The sequence below is a fragment of the Lichenostomus cassidix genome, chromosome Z (assembly GCF_008360975.1).
Source record: "Lichenostomus cassidix isolate B80296 chromosome Z, HeHo_3.0, whole genome shotgun sequence".
NCBI classification, from domain to species: domain Eukaryota; kingdom Metazoa; phylum Chordata; class Aves; order Passeriformes; family Meliphagidae; genus Lichenostomus; species Lichenostomus cassidix.
This window is the reverse complement of record NC_139511.1, coordinates 13,004,476-13,024,156: the sequence shown is the minus strand read 5'-3', so window position 1 is coordinate 13,024,156 and position 19,681 is coordinate 13,004,476. Positions and strand designations below refer to the sequence as shown.

Sequence of the window (19,681 nt, the reverse complement as noted above, 5' to 3'; positions counted from 1 at the left end):
CATTATTATTTCCCACAATTTTACTACCATTCCCAATTACCAAGCAGGGAAGCAGAGACAGACAAAGGTTGTACATTTATTTCTGTGTGAATCTTTAAATGAGTCATAATTTATTGCATCATTCAAGAAATTAAAATATACATTTAGACACCTGACACTTGCAATCTAAATGTAAATCTAGCCTGGTTGTTCCAAATCATAGAATGACTTACAAAAACAGTAGTGGCACATGACATGTAGGTAACTTCCAGATTGAAAGAATATGTTTGGATTTTTTTTTAATTAAAAATTACTAACAAGTTATATCAACCCTTCTACATCTCCCTTACAATTCCCTTCTATTAATTTCTTAAGATCTTTCTAATATTTCTATGTTATACTTCCTAGCTCTGATCAAGCCACACAAAAAATAATATGACCAAGGGGAATGTGGTACAGATCCATGCAGTTGCTGTTGGAATGTCATGGTGTGATTAACACTGACCCTGTTGCTCATTGAGAATACACTATTAGGATATGCAAAGTAACTTACATGGGAATGGAGAAAGGCTGTGTTCCTATTAGCATTCATGGGAGCTATGCAGCTCCAGTCTTGTTCATCAAGTTTGGAATATACCCTTTTGTTATTGATGGGAAAATGTCACCAGTTACAAATGGTTACACACAGGGGTGTAGCAGGGTCAAAGTAACTCCAATACTTTCTTTCCCCTCCCAAGGCAAAGTGCTGGTTCAGCAGCTCTTTTTTGACTGGATGGTACACCTCTTTAGATAAAAGAAAAAGTGAAATTCCTTGTCCTGATCTTTGCTGCAACCCCACCACTCAAAGATTAAAGAAAACCTCCAAAAGGATATGCAATTAGTGGTGTATATTGGGACAATCATTAGATACCACTGCAGGCATCATTGTGTATGAAGTCTGACTTCAAACTCCTCTTCAGATCCACCCTAAGGTCTGACGAGTTTCATTAACCAGTCTTTCAAAAGCATGAATAGAGTCTGTGTCATCAGTCTCCTAACTACAGACCACTACAGTTGCTTCACTTCTATCACTGAAAGCTTCCTTTAAAACATAAAACAAAACAAAATAAAACTCCTTGGTGCTGCAAATATTCCTTGCTAGATATGGCATGACACCTTTTAATAGATGGAATTCTAAATCACTAAGTCAAAACTAATTTTGTTCAACTTGAGAACCCACAAGAAAACTTTGTGTTTATGGGAAATCAATTCAATTTTGTCATCTTCAATATTGCTCTTTCTGGAAATACAATTGTGGAAATACAAATTCTTCTTGCATTTGGCATCCCATAGACATAAAATTATTCTGGGACTACAAATATGTTTACACATTTGTCGTGTAATCTGACAATCCTGGCTTGTCGTTGTTGGATAGCAGCTTCTGTGTAGGGCTGTATCTAAGCCTTCAGTGCAGTGGTGTTAATCAGCACTAGCTGTGCTTCTGACCCATGATAAAAATAGAAGGCTTATTTCTGAGCAGGCTTTGATCAGGAAGATGCTATGAAAAAAGAAAAGAAATTGCATGTCTAGAAGAAACCACACTGTCCACAGTTAATTACACCTGAAATACTCAGCAAGGAAAACGTTATGTTGGTCCAAGTGTCTTGAAAATATCCCTAGCTAGGCTACTAAATGGTTTGGAAAGTGTTCTAGCTTGTAAGAAACTGCTGCAGTGGCCCTCCGGCAATTAAGCCTGGGCAACCAGCCGCGTGGGTCAGTAATGGTCGAGGAAGAATCCTGGGTATGAGATAAAAGCCGTGGCTGGTAGGGCGACTGGCCAGTCATGACCCAGAGCACCCTGCAGCTGGAAGCATTAGTACGCATCAAGCAATAAGTTTATTCACCCTGCACACTTCCCTGCCTCTACCCTATTTATGGTTCTGTTCTGGAATGTTCCCCCCAGCACAGTACACCATTGGTTATTTAGTTATGTACCCTCCCCTGTTCTATTGTCATTGGTTTGTATCCCTTCTCTCCTCCCCAGAGACTCCCTGGCTGGCCTTTCAGGGTGGCCACTCCCCTTTTCCCTCCACTTTTAACCCTGTGCAGCCCTTTGTTCTGGGCTCTCGAGCTCCGGATTCCTGCCCTTCTGTTGCCCTGCATTCTCTGTCCCTCGCCGCCGCCCTTCACCCTCCACCCCTGGACCTGAATAAACTCCTTTGGAATCCCCAGTGAGAGAGTCTGCATCTCCTTTATCTGTACCCGGTTTCCTCTCGAGCTACTGTCCCCCGAGTTCCGCAGTTCACCGGCGTGCTCCGCTGCTTTCCGGCTTTTGCCGCCTTTGGAGCGCTAAGCCGCAAGAAACTTTGGTTTGAGGAAATTCTAACTACATTTGGTATCCACTGGCCTATTTTAACAATTGCAGAATAAGAAAGCCTGAAAATTAACTTCTACTAAGGCGGCCCAACTTCCTGCTGAATGAAATCACATTTAAATGCGGGTACTATTGCACGCTTCTTCACAAAGGGCACTGATCAGACCTGCCTGAAACAGTCAGCTTGTTATTTTATGCTGATGTCTGTACCTGAGAATATTTATATGAAGAATATTTATATTTATATGATAAATGTATTGCTTTTGTTGTTGATCCCATTTGGCTAGGGAGTACCTGGACAGCCTTAGGAATACTTTTAATTCAACTGATCCATCCCTCATCCCTAACAGAATACTATTTCAAGGTAGATACAGATATAGCTATGTATGTATGTATATATGTGTATTTATTCTTTAAAATAATCTGAGACACAAGAACAAAATGCACCTTCACAGTTTATTTTGCAATACCTAGAGATGTGGCTTCCATTAAGCTTCTCTGGGTGTAAATGTGACACTTCACAGAGTTACACAAGTGTTAGCTCTTATTTTTATGCCTTCAGATTCAAGACATCTAGTGTTCAAAAGTAAAGCCACTAAAAAAAAATCTGTCTTTGCTAATATCAAACAGGTTTCTCACTAGTTTGGTTGTTTAGGAAGGCCTGGAAACATTGCACAACAAGGCTCAAAAACAAAAGGAAAAAAAAAAAACCTTATTTAAAATTACCTTAAGATTAATATATTTAGGAGCCAGACTTGCAAACACACTTGTCTTCAGCCATCTTTTTACAACATACTTCACCTAACCTTAGAGCTGTCATTTTAAAGGAATACTGATCTTGCTCCTGCTTTAATCAAAAACTTCCTTCTAAGGCTCTGTCCGGAGAAACCCACACCAGATTAAATTTACTAGTTAGTCTAGGACATCTGTCTATTGCCTTAACACTCCAAAAGCTGGTGACAGTCCTTTAGAACAAAAATGATTCTACTAGGGAAAGAAAGTTGAAATATCTACTGGGCTTAATTTATGGTGCCTCTCTTTTGAGAAAGATCTGTCAGCGTGGGCTGCGCTCCTGTATTTGCGCAGTACTAGTCCTGAGGGGGCAGGAGTGAAGGGGTGTAAAGAAACTGCATGGCAACTTCTGAGGCCGCAGCAAGGCGTAAGAGCCAGGCAGGACTAGGAGGTACAGGATGTGCAGAGAAGCTGCTAACGCTAATGGGCAAAAAGCGCCTCAGAAGAACCCCCTTACTGACGCAAATGCATGGCAAATTCGTTTCTGAGCAGCCTCCATTTCTCAAGAGGATCAGCAGGAGCGATGTATTAAGCAGAAAATCCCATGGGCGGGATCGCACACAGGCGGCTCGGGGAGAAGGCGGGGAGCGAACCGCTTCCTCGTCCGGCACCGCCGCTCCGCAGCCCCCGCGCTGCTCTGCCGCGGCCCAGAGAGCGCTGTGGTCGGCGCTGGAGGCCGAAGCGGGTCGGGGCCGTGCCGGTGCGGCGCTGCCGGGACTCGCTCTGCCCCGGGCGCGCCCCGCAGGCTCCTCACGGCCGAGCCCCGCGCCGCTCCCGCCCCCAAGCTGTGCGCGGCCGGCGCCGGGGCGTGGCGGCGCTGCGGACGTGGCGGCACGGCCGCCATCGCGGCGGTCCCATGCGGAGCGGGGCCAGGTAGGGCCGCGGCCTGGGGCGGAGCGGGGCGGCGGGGCTGGGCCGGGCGAGGCAGGGCGCTAGTCTCCCCTCCCCGCGGCGGCAGGGCCGGCGGTTACTGCGCCAGGAGGGAGCTGGGCGGGGGCGAGGAGGAGGGGTCGGCGTGGGGCTCCCCGCGGAGGGCGCCACGCCTGCGGTCCGTTCCACAGGGCCACCCGCGGAGCATGGCCGGCAGAGGCGCCGGCGGCGGCCCGCAGCCGCCCGCCGTAGCGCAGCCGCCCGCCGGCGGTCACCTGTACCCGTTCGTGAGCGCGGAGAGCGAGGGGCCCGAGGAGGAGGGCGAGATGTCGGAGCTGCGGCCGCGGGGCAGGGAGAAGGTCCGGCGGAGCGCGTCGAGGGACAGGCTGGATGATATCGTGCTGCTGACGAAGGACATCCGGGAAGGGGACACGCTGAACGCGATCGCGCTGCAGTTCTGCTGCTCGGTAAGTGCCGGGGCGGCGCGGGCCTCGCTGGTCCCGGGCCGGCTGCTGGCGGAGGCAGAGCGTGGGAAACATCGTGTTTCTCACAAGTGGAAAATTACGTCAGAGTATTGGTGTTACAGCACAGGGTTCCGGTTCATGGGCTTTTTTTCCCCTTGAAACTAATGTAAGTGTGAGAAACAAGTACATAGCTTTGGTTGTGGCAGTCTCTCAGAGTCCGTGTGTTACACTCAAAATTGTGTGGGTCGGCAATTCCAGTGCCATCCTCGCTGTTAGACTGGGTGATAAGGGGGGTGTCAAGGAACTATCTTAAGGGTTTGTGTGAAGCCCTAATTCCATTAAAGTAGGGAAAAATATCCTCCGTATTTTTCTTTCTAGTTCTGCTAAATTGCCCTAATATTTTAAGCGTGACCATGCTGTACTTTTGGGAGTTTTCCACCCTGTGTCCCCTTCTTTGTGCTCACTACTTCTAGCTCAGTTCTTTTCTTAGTCTGGTGGGTGTCCTGCCTACCCAGTAATTTTGGCTGGCCAGTACTGATTAAGGCACTGGCACTTGTCTTGGTTGATGTTTCCAGTTTTAAAAGGAAATCAGCTGTGTGTAGATTGACTGCTAAGTGCACAGGTGCCATAAGGTCAAGTTCAAAATCTGTATTTACAGAATATGCTGTCATCTAATTCTTCAGGCAGGAACAGAATTGGGGCCTTCTGTTCTGACTTCAGGTATTAAAGTCTTGACGTAACTATTTCATAATCATGACAGACCTTTCTCTCATTAACCAATTCTTGGCTTCAGAACCTACTGCAATTAAGTATTTCAAGCAGGTTTACTAGGTCAGGCCTCAGTAAGAAAGGAAGGATAACTGAGTTGTGCTCTCTCTTGCAAATTCAAGAGAATGTGGAAGAGTGATCCCAGGGCTTTGGGCAGAAAGTATAACTTGCGTTGTGGTGGAATCATAAATTGCTGGGGTAAATGCTGCATTTGGCAGTCTTTTATTCTTGTCCAATTTATTTAGCATCCTACATGTAACAAATACACTGTTGTAGGAAATGAAAGACTTTTTCACTTCAAAAGGCTCATGTGAACTTGGGTACAGTGCATCATAAAATGGGCACAATTCTTATGTGCTTCACAGGTGTTGCAGAAAAGCACTGATTTGGAAGTAGTTCATTGTGGTGAGGTTTGTGGGTGTGTTTTCTATAGTGAGGGCATTACCATCTGAGAATGAAGCTAGTGATCATCCATGGGCACTTAAATCCCTGCAGAGTGTTTCACATTAGACTTAAAATCTGAATTTATTGCAAGCAATATGGGATTAATTTTGAGCAAGAATAGGGAAAGGGGAGAGTTGACTTGGGTGAGGTAGATGACAATTTAAAAGTTACACTTGGTTTCTTCGTCAGCCCCCAAAAGCAGCAAAAAAACACACCTGTGGCTAGATGAATTGCAAACTGATAATTTGTAATAATTCCTTACTCAGAAGTTTTCCTTACTCAGAAGTTTTCCATTGAATTAGAAACTCAGAGTAATTTACATAATTTGAAAACAGTGAGGTAAAGTCTCATTTGTTTCACAGAAATAGTTGCCAAATGATAGTTGAACATACATATAAGTAAATGTATCTATGTAAAATGACTTTCAGTCTTCTTATCTGAAGTGGGGAGGTTTTTACCTCATAATCAATTTCCTTCTTGCTGTAAAGTTGTTCAGATTTGGTCTTTGACATTTTCTGACTTCATATTGTATGAATGGTTATCAGTTTAAAAAAAAATGTAGTGGTAATACAAACCAAAGGCCTTGCCTAGACTTGAAATCTGAACTTAGTTTGAGCAAAATGAGATTCATTTTGAGCAAGAATACAGAAAAGGAGAGCTGACTTGGGTAGAGCAGAAACAAAGGCCTTGCCTTTGTTTCCTTACAAAAGACTTGTATTTGTTAAGGATGTAGTACTACTAAGAGAATTTTGATTCAATGGGGATTGATGTTTTTGCTGGTGTTTTCATTTTTAGGTTGCAGATATCAAGAGAGTTAACAATCTTATCAACGATCAAGATTTTTTTGCTCTGAGGTCTATCAAAATTCCAGTGAAAAAGTTCAGTGTATTGACTGAAACCCACGTTTCTTCAAAAGGAAGACCAGCTCTTCGGCCTGCTCTGTGTTCTCCAGAAGTACAGGAAACATCTCTTGGTGATAAATTCTCAGCTAATGAGACAGCTGGCAACTTCTTAAAAGAAGTGGATCGAGATATAGAAGAAATAGTGAAGTGTAATGATACAAAGAAAGAGAATCTGAATGAAGTTGTTTCTGCTTTAGCAGCCCAACAGATCTGTTTTGAAACTGATGGTAAAACTAAAAAATGCAAGGATCCTTACTACGGAGCAGACTGGGGTATAGGATGGTGGACAGCAGTAGTGATTATGTTGATTATTGGTATAGTAACACCAGTTTTTTATCTCCTGTATTATGAAGTTCTAGTGAAAGCAGATGTCAGTCACCATTCTACAATGGAATCTTCCCATTTGTTTGTCACAGCAGTATCACATCAGAAAGAAATAGAAAATGGAATAAATCCACCTAATATCGTAAAAGTTGATAATCAAGGAGACCTTCAGCATTAACAGTGCAAGACCATAGACAACTATTATTTGTAAATACATAACATAACATTAGGTAAAGGGGAAACCACAGAATGCACTTGAAACAGACAAAAAATGTACTGATGTGTGACTTGCCTTTATGGGCAGTGTTCCACTACAAGGAAATTTCTGGGGATCACATAATCTGTGAATATGTCTGAGACAGACAGTTTGCAAGATAGGGGTGTAAATTAAGGTATAAAGTAATCTCCAAAGCATTGCACTTTTTTCTATTTTTATAGGCATGTTTCTTAATGATGAGATGAAAAAATGTAATTTGAACTAACACACAAGGAGTCTCACTGTGAGTGCATTTTACAGCCCAGAAATGGGCATTTGGGGATATCTTTTAAACATCTGAAAGTATTTATAGAATTCGTAGTACATTTGACATTTTAATATCAGGTTTACAGTTGTAAATTAAAATGGTGTTCTCATAATTTTATCTTTCTTACAGAGTAAGATTTTTTTTTAAACTCAGTCATTCCATAATTAATTGCCACTATGAATTTCTTTTATACAACTGACTATTATAGAGGCAATAGCTAATACTTGAGCTGGAACCTTGAGATCTTGTGCCTATGGTGAACCCATTCTTTACTACTTTTCAATATAGGCAATAGAATAATTTGTTTTCTCTGTGCGTGACTATGTGCCTCAACACAGTCCAGTTGAGAGTCTTCCTGAAACTTCACATTCTTCCTTGTTACTCTGCTGAAAACTGAGTGGACTGCATTCTTACCTGGTTACCTGTGTGTAGAATGAATGACGTGCAGATGTGTGACACCTTGTTGTAACTGCCCCAGTAGTCTTTATTTTATGCTAATAGATTTTTTTCCCCGCTCCAGTTCATCTCCTTTCAGGGCCAACTGATTCTTCAGACAGCAGTCATGTGGGCACTGAGCCTGCTAAAGGTCTTGTGCCCATGAACCTCAAGCACTTAACTTTTTCCTGAAATGTCCAACAAAATGTCAAATGATATTTAATGCCTGCTAACATATTGCAGCAGAATAGACAAGTTGCATTTCAGACTTGTTCTTTACATAGCAGTATATTCATTTACCACCTACTCTTGAATGTTTCTCTTGCAGTTTCATGATCAACCTTGGTTTTTCCCTCTCCTTCTTCCCCACCTGAAAATGCTACAAGATAAAAAATGAAAAAAACACAAAACAAATAAAAAACTCCACGTCTCTAGACTCTTCATACAGAAAGGACATACTTGTGTACTCAGAATACTTTTAAATAAAAGCTGAGATGGTGCCTATAACTTTTTTTGTTACATTTGCCTTGCAGAGCAAGAATTCCATTGCCCTGTTCAAAATACTATTTATTAGCAAAACCTAAGATAACAAACTTGATTAGGACTTACAAAGAAGTGGAAAAACAGTCAGTATCCTTTAAACTACTATTGTAACCTTTCCAAATGAGTGTCTTGACTAAGTATATACTGTATCAAAAATCAGGTAAAGTGAATGTTTTCTAACTATTGAGGTATTCCAAAGTGATTCTCAGATTCTGAGAGTAAAGACTTAGGCCCCATCTATTTTTGGGATACCTATTGCCCCAAGAAGTGGAGGAGATAGTCTTCACTGGCATGCCAAGTGTATTAACAAGAATTGGCTAACTTGTGTTATATTGAAATTGAGGTAGGCCAAAGCTTGAAGCAAAATAGTCTACAGTTATGTGAACCATGATCTGCATATGTGGAGATTATGAGTAGGCTCACTATCTTCACAATGGAAAAGAGATTACAAGCAGGCACGAACTTGACGGTTTGCATAACACTTGTTTTCAAAGATCTTTTAAAACAATAGTTCTTTTAATTAACAGAATATACTAGTAAGGCATAAACATTGAGGTAGCAATTCTAATTCTATATGAAAAAATGCTCTGCAAAATAATTTGGCTAAACTGATACAGCTTCTATGGTTAAAACTTTAAAAGGTGACTCGCTCAGATAAAGAAGCTTTGAACCATGAAGACAAATGTTTTCTGTAGAGGATGAGGTTTGGTATATAATGTGTCAGTTTTTTGCTGCAAGCCTGTTTATTGGTTTGCTTCTTCCCCCATCATTCTGTTGCTGAAATTCAAAAGTTCTAATACTTTATCCTTCCATTTCTTATGGATTTGTCAAAGAACATTAAATTACCTATTGAATGATGCAGCATAAGTCTAATTTACAGCACCTGCCTGAACTCATGGTTATTAAATTGCCATTGGTGTTGAATTAATTTCCCTTGTGGTTTGACTAGGTCAGGAAGGTCTCTGTCCTGTTGATGTATGGATACAGAGGTCTGTGGCGGTACAGCTGAAGTCCTCTAGTACATCCCAGACTTTGGGCTTTTACAGTGTTGGAAGACCTGTGGCTTACTGGCACTGAGTTAAGGGTGATGGGCCTTGATTTACCTTAGGATAAACAGTCATTGGAAAAACACAAGGGGACAGCTGTTTTATTGGACCATATTCCCTTCTAAGCAAGAGCCTGGCATGTTTTTACATATTTATTATGTAGCATATTTCATACAGTACATTTTTAATTAGAGAGTTAGCTTTATCAGAAGATACAGTAGATCACTTTTCAAGACTGTAGGGCTCCTGATAATCTACAAGCATCAGCCTGCTTGGCTTTCTGCAGAATGCAGGGATCTTGACAGCTTTTTTCCAAAGTACAACACAACTGTAGTGCATCATCACGTCAGCCCTGAATAAACAGGATAACTGCTCTGTGGGGAACTTAAATCTGATTTAAGTTAAAATCTCTGAAAGAAGTCTTTTAGAATCTGACTTGTTAAACAAACAAACAAAACAAAGGACGAAATCCCCAAAACAAATAAACAAACAAATGCCAAAAGGACCTGAAACACAGAATAACTGAGTTGTAAATCACCTTTTGGATTAATTGCAACACATTGGTCAGGAAGTGGATCTTAAACTTGTCCATATTACACTGTTGGATCATATAAAATCTAAATGTTTTAAATCTGGTATACTTTGGAGTAAATTCTCAAAAATTGCCTTTGTATAACATTCATAAAGGCTGAAAATACTTCTGAATGAGGATGCAAGTATTATTTAAAATACTGCTACTCCTCTGCTTTTAGAAGAAAATAAGTAATATATGTTAAATAAATATTTTATTTTAGACTACAGTGAAAGTGATGCATATATATTCTTAGTTCTGCATACTCTCCATGTTTCATTACAGCAGGCTACTACTTGTATTTGTTTAGGCCAATTTTTATGTATGATCTAAAATAAAAATCCTTGGCCTGCAAATATTTTGTTGGCAATAGCTGCATATAGCATTCATATCTAGCATACCATAAATGCAGCCTTAATGGTTTTTCCTGTTCATGCCTTGTAAAATTTGAACTTTTTGCATAAATTTTGGATAACTTGTTAGTTCTCAGAAATAGGTATGAACAGCTAAAGGAGGGATCAGTGAAGTTCTTAGAGGGTGATATGCCTACACACTGAAAGCAATATTCTTCTTTGCTATAAATATAAGATTGAATATTTGCCTGTTCAGATTTGAAGTTTGCTGAAAACAAAGGAACAGTCATAAGTTTTTTGTCATTGTGGTCTTGCAATAAATTCTAAGCAATCAGAAAATTAGCTTCTAAAAAGACGTGCAAGCATTGCACCTCTGGAAGAGAACAGTCTCACTGCTTTTCAAAAGTGCCTTGGCACTGAACTTGTTCCTAAGCGATGGCTGTATTTGCCATTGCTAAACTAATCCTGGAGGGTCCAGCCAAAGAGTTTGCAGTTCCCTCTGAATGAAAGAGGTGACTACCGTTTACCTCTTAAAGGTCTCAAAAGGACCTGATTTTTACCAGAGTAATATTTCTCAACAGTGCAGTAGGAACGCAGTTGCCCGTTAGCAGAACGATGAATGGAGAAAGCAATTGGTGCTCAGGAATTCGTCTGCTACAGAATAACGCATTGTACTTGTTCAGGCAAGCCACAACTTGTCAACAAATTGTAACTCACGCAGTAACTCTTTTCTAGTGTTAATTTTATGGCCCCATCTTTGGCAAAAGCCATCTATTTGTGTTTCTTGTGTAGGAGGCAAGGAGTCTCAGTGTTCACCTTGCACAGGGAGAACAGCTAGCACAAGCTTTCGTAATCACAGCAAGGGAATTTAATTTTCAGCATGCTTGCCTCATTCACATCTTCTGTCTCTGTTTTGTATATCACACACAAGAAACGGCCATTCTAGAAACAACTATTCTAGAAACAACTGCTGATGTGTGTGATGGTAAAAAAAAATTTACAGGGAGAATACATTTCCTGTGCAATGCATCTGAATGTTTGTTACACATTGTAGTCAACAACATATGAAATAAAAATGGTATACTGCTGAGGTGTGACCTGCACAGCATTTTAGTTTAATTTTTTCTACATATGATATGTATTTTATCAGAACATGTGAAAGTTACACCTTGAAGACTGAATTCTTAATGCATACAGAAGTTCACAGAGTAACACAGAATTGTTTCCCAGTAACCAGTGAGGTTTAAGAAAATTAAAAAAAAACTCCAACCAACAAAAAAACCACAACAGCCTTGATCAATAGTAATACACTGAAAAATAGTATTTTTGACCATCAACAGATAATAGGATACAGAGAATGTCACAGTGTTCTTCAAGTATTTAATCTCAGTAATAAGTTTTCAACACTTCAGCTGTTGGTTCTTATAAAAAAGATGTTTCCAAACGTTAAGGTTTTGTTTTTCTCATAATTCTCTTGTTTTTCTAATTAAAACACCTTGCATTAAAATACTTCGCCATGTTCCTTTTCTATATTTTGGGGTTTATTTCTTACTGATTTGTTACCAGTTTTGGTCATGTTTGTTCTGTAAGTAAGTAAACAAGTACATCAACAAGTACATCAACAACTGGCTATCATCTGCCAGTTGACTTAACAGATCTGTGAATAAGAAAATATTGCCCTAACCGGTGGAGAAACTGAAGCAAAAGACTGAATTTTTCATCACTAACAAGTTTACTGGTGTAAAACAGGATTCTATAATTTCTGAAATTCTGCCATATGTTCTTTCCAAATTGTCCTTAATTATGATGTATGCTAGTTCAAAAAGGTGATATAACATATTTTAATGTGTTCCTTTTTACCAAAATACCAAAGGCAATGTGTTCTTCTAACTAGACTAATGGTTCTTCAAATTACTGTCATTTTGTTTGTATTACTAAGATCCTTCCAAGTCAGTTTATATTAAAATGCTTAGTTGTCAATTATTTTCAGTCACCTTTTGAAATATTGAATATTCTGAAATATTCAGTATTTCAGAACTCAGAAGTTGAAGTTCTTCAGAGGAGTCAGCTGCTGACAAGCAACTTATGTCCATAAAGGCCATACTTTTTATTTTCACTGTGGTCATCAAGAATTTCATTATTTGTTTCAAGATTTGATTGTTGAAGGCATAGAATTGACTAGTGCAAATACTTAGACACCGTTTCAAGTAAAATGTGTACATTCTTTTTCTGTGCAGAGGAAACACAATGGCATATAGCTTATTCCAGCAGTAGCCATTCCAGAGGACCTTAAAAAGGCACATCTGAAGAACACTTGGCAAAAGAACAAAACACAGGATTCATATCCTCTTTTTGCAGCATAGTACAATTAAACTCCAGTGTGTTTTTGGAGAGTCTGCTTGAAACCAACAGAGCTAAAGCATTAGGTCTACTGATACTCAGCCTACCCCCAGAATTCTTCTTCAAGCAGTGTAAGGCTTGAGAAGTGTAACACTTAGAAACAACAGTTAGTATGTTGCTTCATCCGTATTGTCATCACTGACAGCACCAAAGTCATCTCTATCTTCAAAACAGGAAGAAATGTAGTCACTTTCCTAAACCAATAGAAAAACCATCTATCACTGTATGCGTGGAGAAGACAAGCTATAGAAGAAACATGATTTAAACTGCACTTGAGCGCCCATATTTTAAGACAGTAATAGATTCTTGGGAAAGAAAAATGAAAATCCTGTAAAGAAGTTCTGATATATATGACACAAGAGGCATCAGTGTTCCAGTGATGAAAAGCAGTAGTTGTATGTATTGATTGTGTCAGAACACGTTCCTGTGTACAAGACCTTTTTTTCAGAGCTCTTTGTAAGTAACAAGTCTAGAACAGATATTTTGTTGCACTATGATACAATGTAGTGCAACAAAGATCGTGAATGTAACCATTTCTCCCACAAGTCTCCCTTGTTGGGAGCTATGGACATTTCTTTGCCAGTCAACACACTATCAATGATGGGATCTGACTTCATGTAAATAGGGAAACTAACATAATACCTCTTCATGCTCTTCTTCATCATATTCCTCTGTTTCTTCATCATCTTTACCTTCTTTGTCTTTTGTTTTGTCTTTCTCATCTTCAGATTTTTCTTCTTCCTCATCCTTCTTTTCTAGCTCCTGTCACAAGGCAGTCTCTTTACAAGGTAATCCCATGTTATAGCAACAGCATATCCTCCATACTACGGAAGAGTTAAGCTGCAGTTAACAGCAGGACAATTGGCATAACAATGCTATGCAAATGTTTTCTGTTGATATTTAAACCAAGATGATGTGAAGCACAAGAACTTCGTAAGGACTTACTTGGTCAAGCATCAGCCATAAAAAAGTGTGTATTGTGTAATAAACTGAGATGATGATTTCCCTTTACCATCCACTGATAGAGCAGTTGACAGAAGGCCATGTCATACTTGACAAATCAATACTACATACTGTGTAACAATATAACTGCATCAAACTGGTGTATCGCCAGGAGAAGAAATACAAAGCTGTTTCACCTTTAAGGTTTCCACTGCCACATGGTGAGTAATTGCCTACAAAACAGAGGTCACTTCCTAAGTTTCTCTTTCTGTGTGTTTCTTCCTTCTCAACTTATTAAATTGTTTAACAACAGTAGATTGGTGAAACAGATTTAAAAGCACTGGCATCAATTCCTCCTTCTGTAAGCTCCAATAGTAGATCTGCTGTTCATACTAGGCTATATTGCTACCTAGTGAAGAGCAACTGGTTGTTGTGTTCAGGTGCAAACAAGAGCAAAGATAATGCAGAGTGGGGGGTGTGGAGTGGAATAGGCTTCTCTAAGGCTCTGAGAGATGACTCCGTCCAGTACAGCTTGGTACTGTGCAGGCAGACCCTTCTCACCCGTGCCAGTGGGAGGCTCAACACACACTCACCCAGGAGCTTTGGATAGCACATGCATTTTACCAGAGACAAAAAATCCAGAGAGCTCAGTTACTTGGAGTTCCAAAGAATGGTTTATTCCCAAAGGCGTCCAGCAGCGAAAGAGGACAAATGACCCTGAGTGACCATTGATACAGAGATACAGGGCCAATAGTCTGAGGGCACAGGGGTGGGGAGAAGGCAGGGGGATACCATGACAACCAGTGGGGAGAAGGGATGGGCCAAGTCAGGGATAAGGTTAAGGCCAACCAACATAGGAGGATTTACATAGTTTAGGGAGAGACCATCCAATACTCAGGGGGATAACTTCACACCTTGGAGATGTCCCACCACCATGTTTCTACTGCCCTGGGACCCCTCGGCTCCCCAGCAGCTCCCAAGGTGGTCTCATCCACTGCCAACACAAAGTTGATTCTCCACAGTGAGTCTCTGTCCATGCCCTATCCCTTGTGCCACCACACTGCAGAACAGTTCTCTGTCAGAATAACAAGACAAGCAGAAAAAGGCTGTGCTGGTTATTCCATTTGTACCAAGAAACATACTAGGTTTCATTTTCCTTCAATTTCTACAGTAAAATTTAGAAACTGTATGCACATCTTACCTCAGTTTTTTTAATCACATCCAGATTACTGTTAGGCTCAGAGCTTTTTGCCTTTTTTGGTTTTGCACCTGGTGAAATAAAATACCTCATTGTTATTTTTTTTATGTGAAAAGGATGAATTCTCTTGTTTTACTTGTTCTTAAGTGTAAATACATCTTGAGAGTGCCAGGAAAATCCCATACTGTCTGTATTAAAATTACTTTAGACTTTGAGCTACATCATTCGTAGAGGTGTAAATGCCTGCTTCATGCAAGAGATGCCTGGAAAGCCAGTCTTAAATTCAGTTTTAACAAGCATTTGACCAAAAGCTGGGCTAAAGTAGGACATTCAGCTTCACAAACTCCTAGTCACCTAAATACTTACAGTATGTTAAGAAACTAGAACAAGATCTCTCTTGTTATGTTTCATCATCTTGAAAAGAAAAAAACTCATTTTTAGTAATTTATACAAGATATTAAGGACTGGTAAGTTTTTCAGATGAGTAGATGTAAAGAAAAAAAAAGGCATCAGCTCATTAGCTCTAACAGAAGGCATGATGACTAGAGCTAAATGGCTAAATGGCTGGCTCTCATCTAATCCATCTATGTTGTGCATTTCCACTTAGTCCTGATTCACGAACATAATCTTTATCAAGTTACTCCCTGATTAACTACATGGTAGAGTAAAGGTCAAAAATATCATTCCATATAACTAGGTAGGAGTTACCTGAATTGGCAGCACCCTAAACCAAAGCTGCCCAAATACCAGCCTTATACTCGAGGAAGCAGAACACTAAGAACTGCTGAGAAAACAATTATTTTTGTCAAAAGCATTTGTCATAAATAACATTGAGTTTATTTCAGTGTTTTGCCTAGGAAAGGATTATATGACTAAACCACTGCACAGAGCTGAAGGCAGTCAAGCTGCTCTGTAAAAACATGAACAGCATCAAAACAAACACATCCAAGAATGAAGTAGGCTTTTAAGGAAAATAAGTGGAAATAACAATTCAGAATTACTATCACTGCCCAAACTCCTGCAGACTTTTACAGGCAATGCATATAGAACAAACAGACATGTCAGATTTGTCTTTAAATGCTGGGCATCTTTGGCCCTTATAAAATTAGAGACACTGACCCACTGTTAGACTTTCAAGCAAAATATCTCCTTACATTATACACCTTAGAGATGCAATGGAATACAATCTAATCTAATCTGATTTCCAGATACCTGGTCTTGCAATAGTTGGGCTAAAATGCATAAATCTGAGTGCTATATACATGTGCATACAGCTGGCTGACAATATCAACTGAAACCAGTCAACATTTTAATTTATATGTTTATGTTTATGTTTGTGGTTTTTATTTTATTTTATTTTATTTTATTTTATTTTATTTTATTTTATTTTTTTCAGCAGGCACTGCTGGTATCTAGGATACTTCATTTTTCACAGCCCAAGGTCAGTGTGGGAGAGATGGGAGAGATGTGGAATTCTACCCAAAGTTTTGGCACTGAGAAGGCAGGTGGTCAGGTCTTCAGTTAAAACATTCAGGGAAACCAGAAAGAGGGAGGGAGAAGTGTGTAAAAGTAAAGCTGTCCCTGTGCATAGAACTGTACTGATCCCAAAACCACTTCTGCAAGCCACAAAGGGAGAAAAGTAGGAAGCTTGTTTGAATTTCTATGCAAATTCTTTTGATTTTTTCACCTTTGTTCCACCGTAGTTAAAGTGTCACCTAAGCTATCTGTCCTCAAAATACAACCAGGAGCTCAGATGGGTCACTGATCAACTATGTACAAACTTCATCACTCATATGATTCAGTATCATCAGAACTCCTCAAAAAAAACCTAAACCCACATAGTTTTTGCTTTTAGGAGAACCTATTTTTTAATCCAATAAAATTCTGATGGTCAGTTGATCTTTGCCATTACAACTATGCAGAGAAATGTACTTTTAAGAGCATGTAGAGAAACTGGTACTAATGAAAGAGGAAAATTTCCCCACTGAGCAGAAATGGTTCTGTCTTTATGATAATCTCAGCATTATTTTAACATTTATTATTTCTTTGGATCTTAGGGAGACAACTATTGTGCATAGGCTTATGAAAGCCTGTGGTTTCTTCTTTTGGAATAAAAACCCAATGTATATTCTTGTCCCACCTTTAGAGATTTTGCAAATAAATATTTCATTTTCAATTTAATCTTACAATCTACCTTCTGTACTGTTGGAAAACACAGTTTTCCAGCGAAACTTATGTTAACTAAATAAACCTGAACAAAGCCTCAGCATAGTCAGGCCTCAGTAAAAATCCTAACAAGCTGTCATGAGAAACTAACACCTGGGAAGCACAGCTGTCCTTCTGAGCTGTGAGAAGAATGTCATGGGAAAGAATAGGGAGTCAAAAGTGTTATGATAAAGAATAAAGGAGTCACCAGGAGGATCCCTGAATGTGTGAGAACAAACTGCAGATATGTGTGTAACTATAATTAGTAACATCTGTAACAGGATATAAGTTTCTCGTTTGGTGAAATAAAATGGAGCTTACTTACATCTCACATTGAGACTGCCGTGAGTTCCGTCTCGCCGCTATGTCACTGTGCCATGTTTTTCAATTAATCTCTTAAAAGGAACAAAGATTCCAGCTGAGCCAGTTTCTGTGATTACTTTACATTCCCATTTTTTTTCTATTTCATCCTGAACTGAAAAGTGACTCATGAAGGACTTGGAGAAAAAGAATAAGAAAGCAAACAATTACATATAAACAGACAGCTAAAAACAGGAGGCCAAGTGTTACTTCACATAATCTGAACAACAGACTTCTACAGAGTACTTAAGTCATGCATACTAGAAATCACTGTGAAAAACAAATGATGCTGTATAATAAAAGTCTTTTCCCTGTAAGAGCTACCAATACCAGCTCCAACTGCTATTGAAGGGTCTGGTTCACAATTCTATAGAAGAAATCTGAAAATAAACAAAAATATAAAACTACGGCAAATAGAAAATAACCCACATCAAATTATATATAAAATGCTTAAAAATGCAAAAGTCAACCAAATAATAAGATAATTGTGAAACCCAAAATATCAAGGAAATCTGAAGCAGCCAGTTACTACTGAAAAAATGGATGAGTGCTGACTAAAGATACAAATTTTCAAAACAGAAACGTTTGTGGTTTTTCTTTTAATCTTTCACTGTTACTTATCTTGCACGTTAATACAATACAAAAGGCATCAATACAAAAGGCAAAAAAGCGGAAGATAAATCTGTTCCAGTAAGTTAAAACATCCTATAGAAGCAAAGCAGAAATCACAAAAGACAGACAGACTAGCAAAATATTTAGAAAAAAATCTGCTGTAAACCTTAATTATTTGGACTAATAAACATTCCTAGATTTTTTTTCCTCTAACCACCTCCAGTATGGCTTCTATCTACCTACTATGTACTATTTGCTTCTTAAAAATATATAACATACCTTTTTTGTTTGCGTTCTTTGGTCTCATCTCTCTTGGGAGCCTTCTCCAATCTGTATAGAAAATAGCTTTAATATAGGAAAATGCTGATTTACAGCAGCAATCCTTCCCCTGCCTCCAGGGAAAGGAAGGGGTCCCTTTGTGCTTGATCCTATTTACATGCATGCCAAAATATTTTAGCATAATAGTTTTAGGGAATTGTAGCTGTAATTTAAATTGAAGAACAGGAGTCAGGATTGCCATTTCACCTGCATAATGACAACTGGCTTCTATACCACGGAGATAAAGTTCAGCCGTTCCACTGGCCCATGGGCTCTTCAACTTAATTACCATGTAATTAAGTTTGCAGTAGTGAGATATTGAGATATAGTTGGGGAAGGCTAATATTATAAAAAATAGCTGCCCCTGACAGACACCAGGCTGGGTTCTTTTTAGTAACATCAGTGTTTGCTCCCAGTTCAAAACTGTTGTTTGTGCAGTGAGTAAGGAAAAAGAAAAGCTAGAGTGAAAGTTAAAGATTGCATTCATGCTGCAAATCAACTGTTACAACTGAGTAAATAAATAAAATCATATTATTTTTTCTTTTCCTTTCCTTTCTTTTTGACAAAACAATACTCTCCTTGATCTGAAACCAAAGTACAGTAACTCTCAACACAAAGGGTTGGAAGGAATACATTACTTCGTAAGGATTTCATACTTTCTCATTTGCTTGAAATACAGTGAATCAAACACTTAAAAGAGCAGAACATTTCACAGGTTCATAGAAAATTAGCCTTTGATAAACTCAGATATTACCTGGTGTCCATGTTTCTTGCTCCTTCTCATCCTCCTGTTACTTTCAACTGTATCTATGAATTGCTAGAGAAAAGGAGGATACAAGTGTTATTCAGACCACCTAGTTAAAAGGCAATCCATACACAGTCCTTGATATTTGCCTGTAACTAAACATACAGTGTATTTTTCTAATCCCACATTGAACACTTCACTGTTGTCAAACAGTTAAAAAAACCCAAACAAACAAAAAAACCCATAAACAAACAAACAAACAAACAAAAACCCCCATGAAACAAATTAATCCCCCTCCCAAAAAACCCAAACAAAACCAAAACAACAAAAAAAAAACCCAAAAACCCAAACAAAATAAACTCAATACTCCAAAATTACTATAATTTATTCTTCTGTCCTTGAAAAGCATGAACTTGTTAAATGCAGATTTATTCAGGGAAACTAGGTTGAAACATCAAATGTAACACTAACTCTCTGCTCTTCAAGAGTTTCACAATGAAACTTTGCTACAAACCAGCGAGTAACATTTAACA

General features: G+C 39.2%; 1 protein-coding gene and 1 long non-coding RNA gene across 4 annotated transcripts; one reads left to right on the top strand and one right to left on the bottom strand.

The window, feature by feature from the left end:
- The first annotated feature begins 3,804 nt into the window (after positions 1–3,804).
- Positions 3,805–11,487, top strand: LYSMD3 (LysM domain containing 3). 2 transcript variants are annotated; one of them, XM_085042777.1, is made up of 3 exons: positions 3,805–3,997; positions 4,186–4,461; positions 6,466–11,487. In XM_085042777.1, exons 2-3 carry the CDS (start codon positions 4,201–4,203, stop codon positions 7,072–7,074), a joined length of 870 nt encoding a protein of 289 aa, XP_084898903.1. In that variant the 5' UTR covers positions 3,805–3,997; positions 4,186–4,200; the 3' UTR covers positions 7,075–11,487. The 2 variants fall into 2 exon arrangements, with proteins under 2 accessions (XP_084898903.1, XP_084898904.1); XM_085042778.1 differs by lacking the exon at positions 3,805–3,997 and having other exon boundaries at positions 4,023–4,461.
- Positions 11,488–14,365: 2,878 nt separating this feature from the next.
- Positions 14,366–19,418, bottom strand: LOC146424405 (uncharacterized). Of its 2 annotated transcripts, XR_014846868.1 has the most exons (4): positions 19,158–19,418; positions 18,365–18,415; positions 14,912–14,979; positions 14,366–14,785 (listed from the first exon to the last, which is right to left on the bottom strand). It is a non-coding gene; the product is annotated as an uncharacterized LOC146424405 (long non-coding RNA). The 2 variants fall into 2 exon arrangements; XR_014846867.1 differs by lacking the exon at positions 14,912–14,979.
- Positions 19,419–19,681: the final 263 nt, after the last annotated feature.

Coding starts and splice junctions, on each gene's coding strand:
- LYSMD3 (XM_085042777.1), top strand. CDS start 4,201: ATGGCCGGCAGAGGCGCCGGCGGCGGCCCGCAGCCGCCCGCCGTAGCG. Junction 4,462..6,465: donor CGCTGCAGTTCTGCTGCTCG/GTAAGTGCCGGG, acceptor TTTCATTTTTAG/GTTGCAGATATCAAGAGAGT.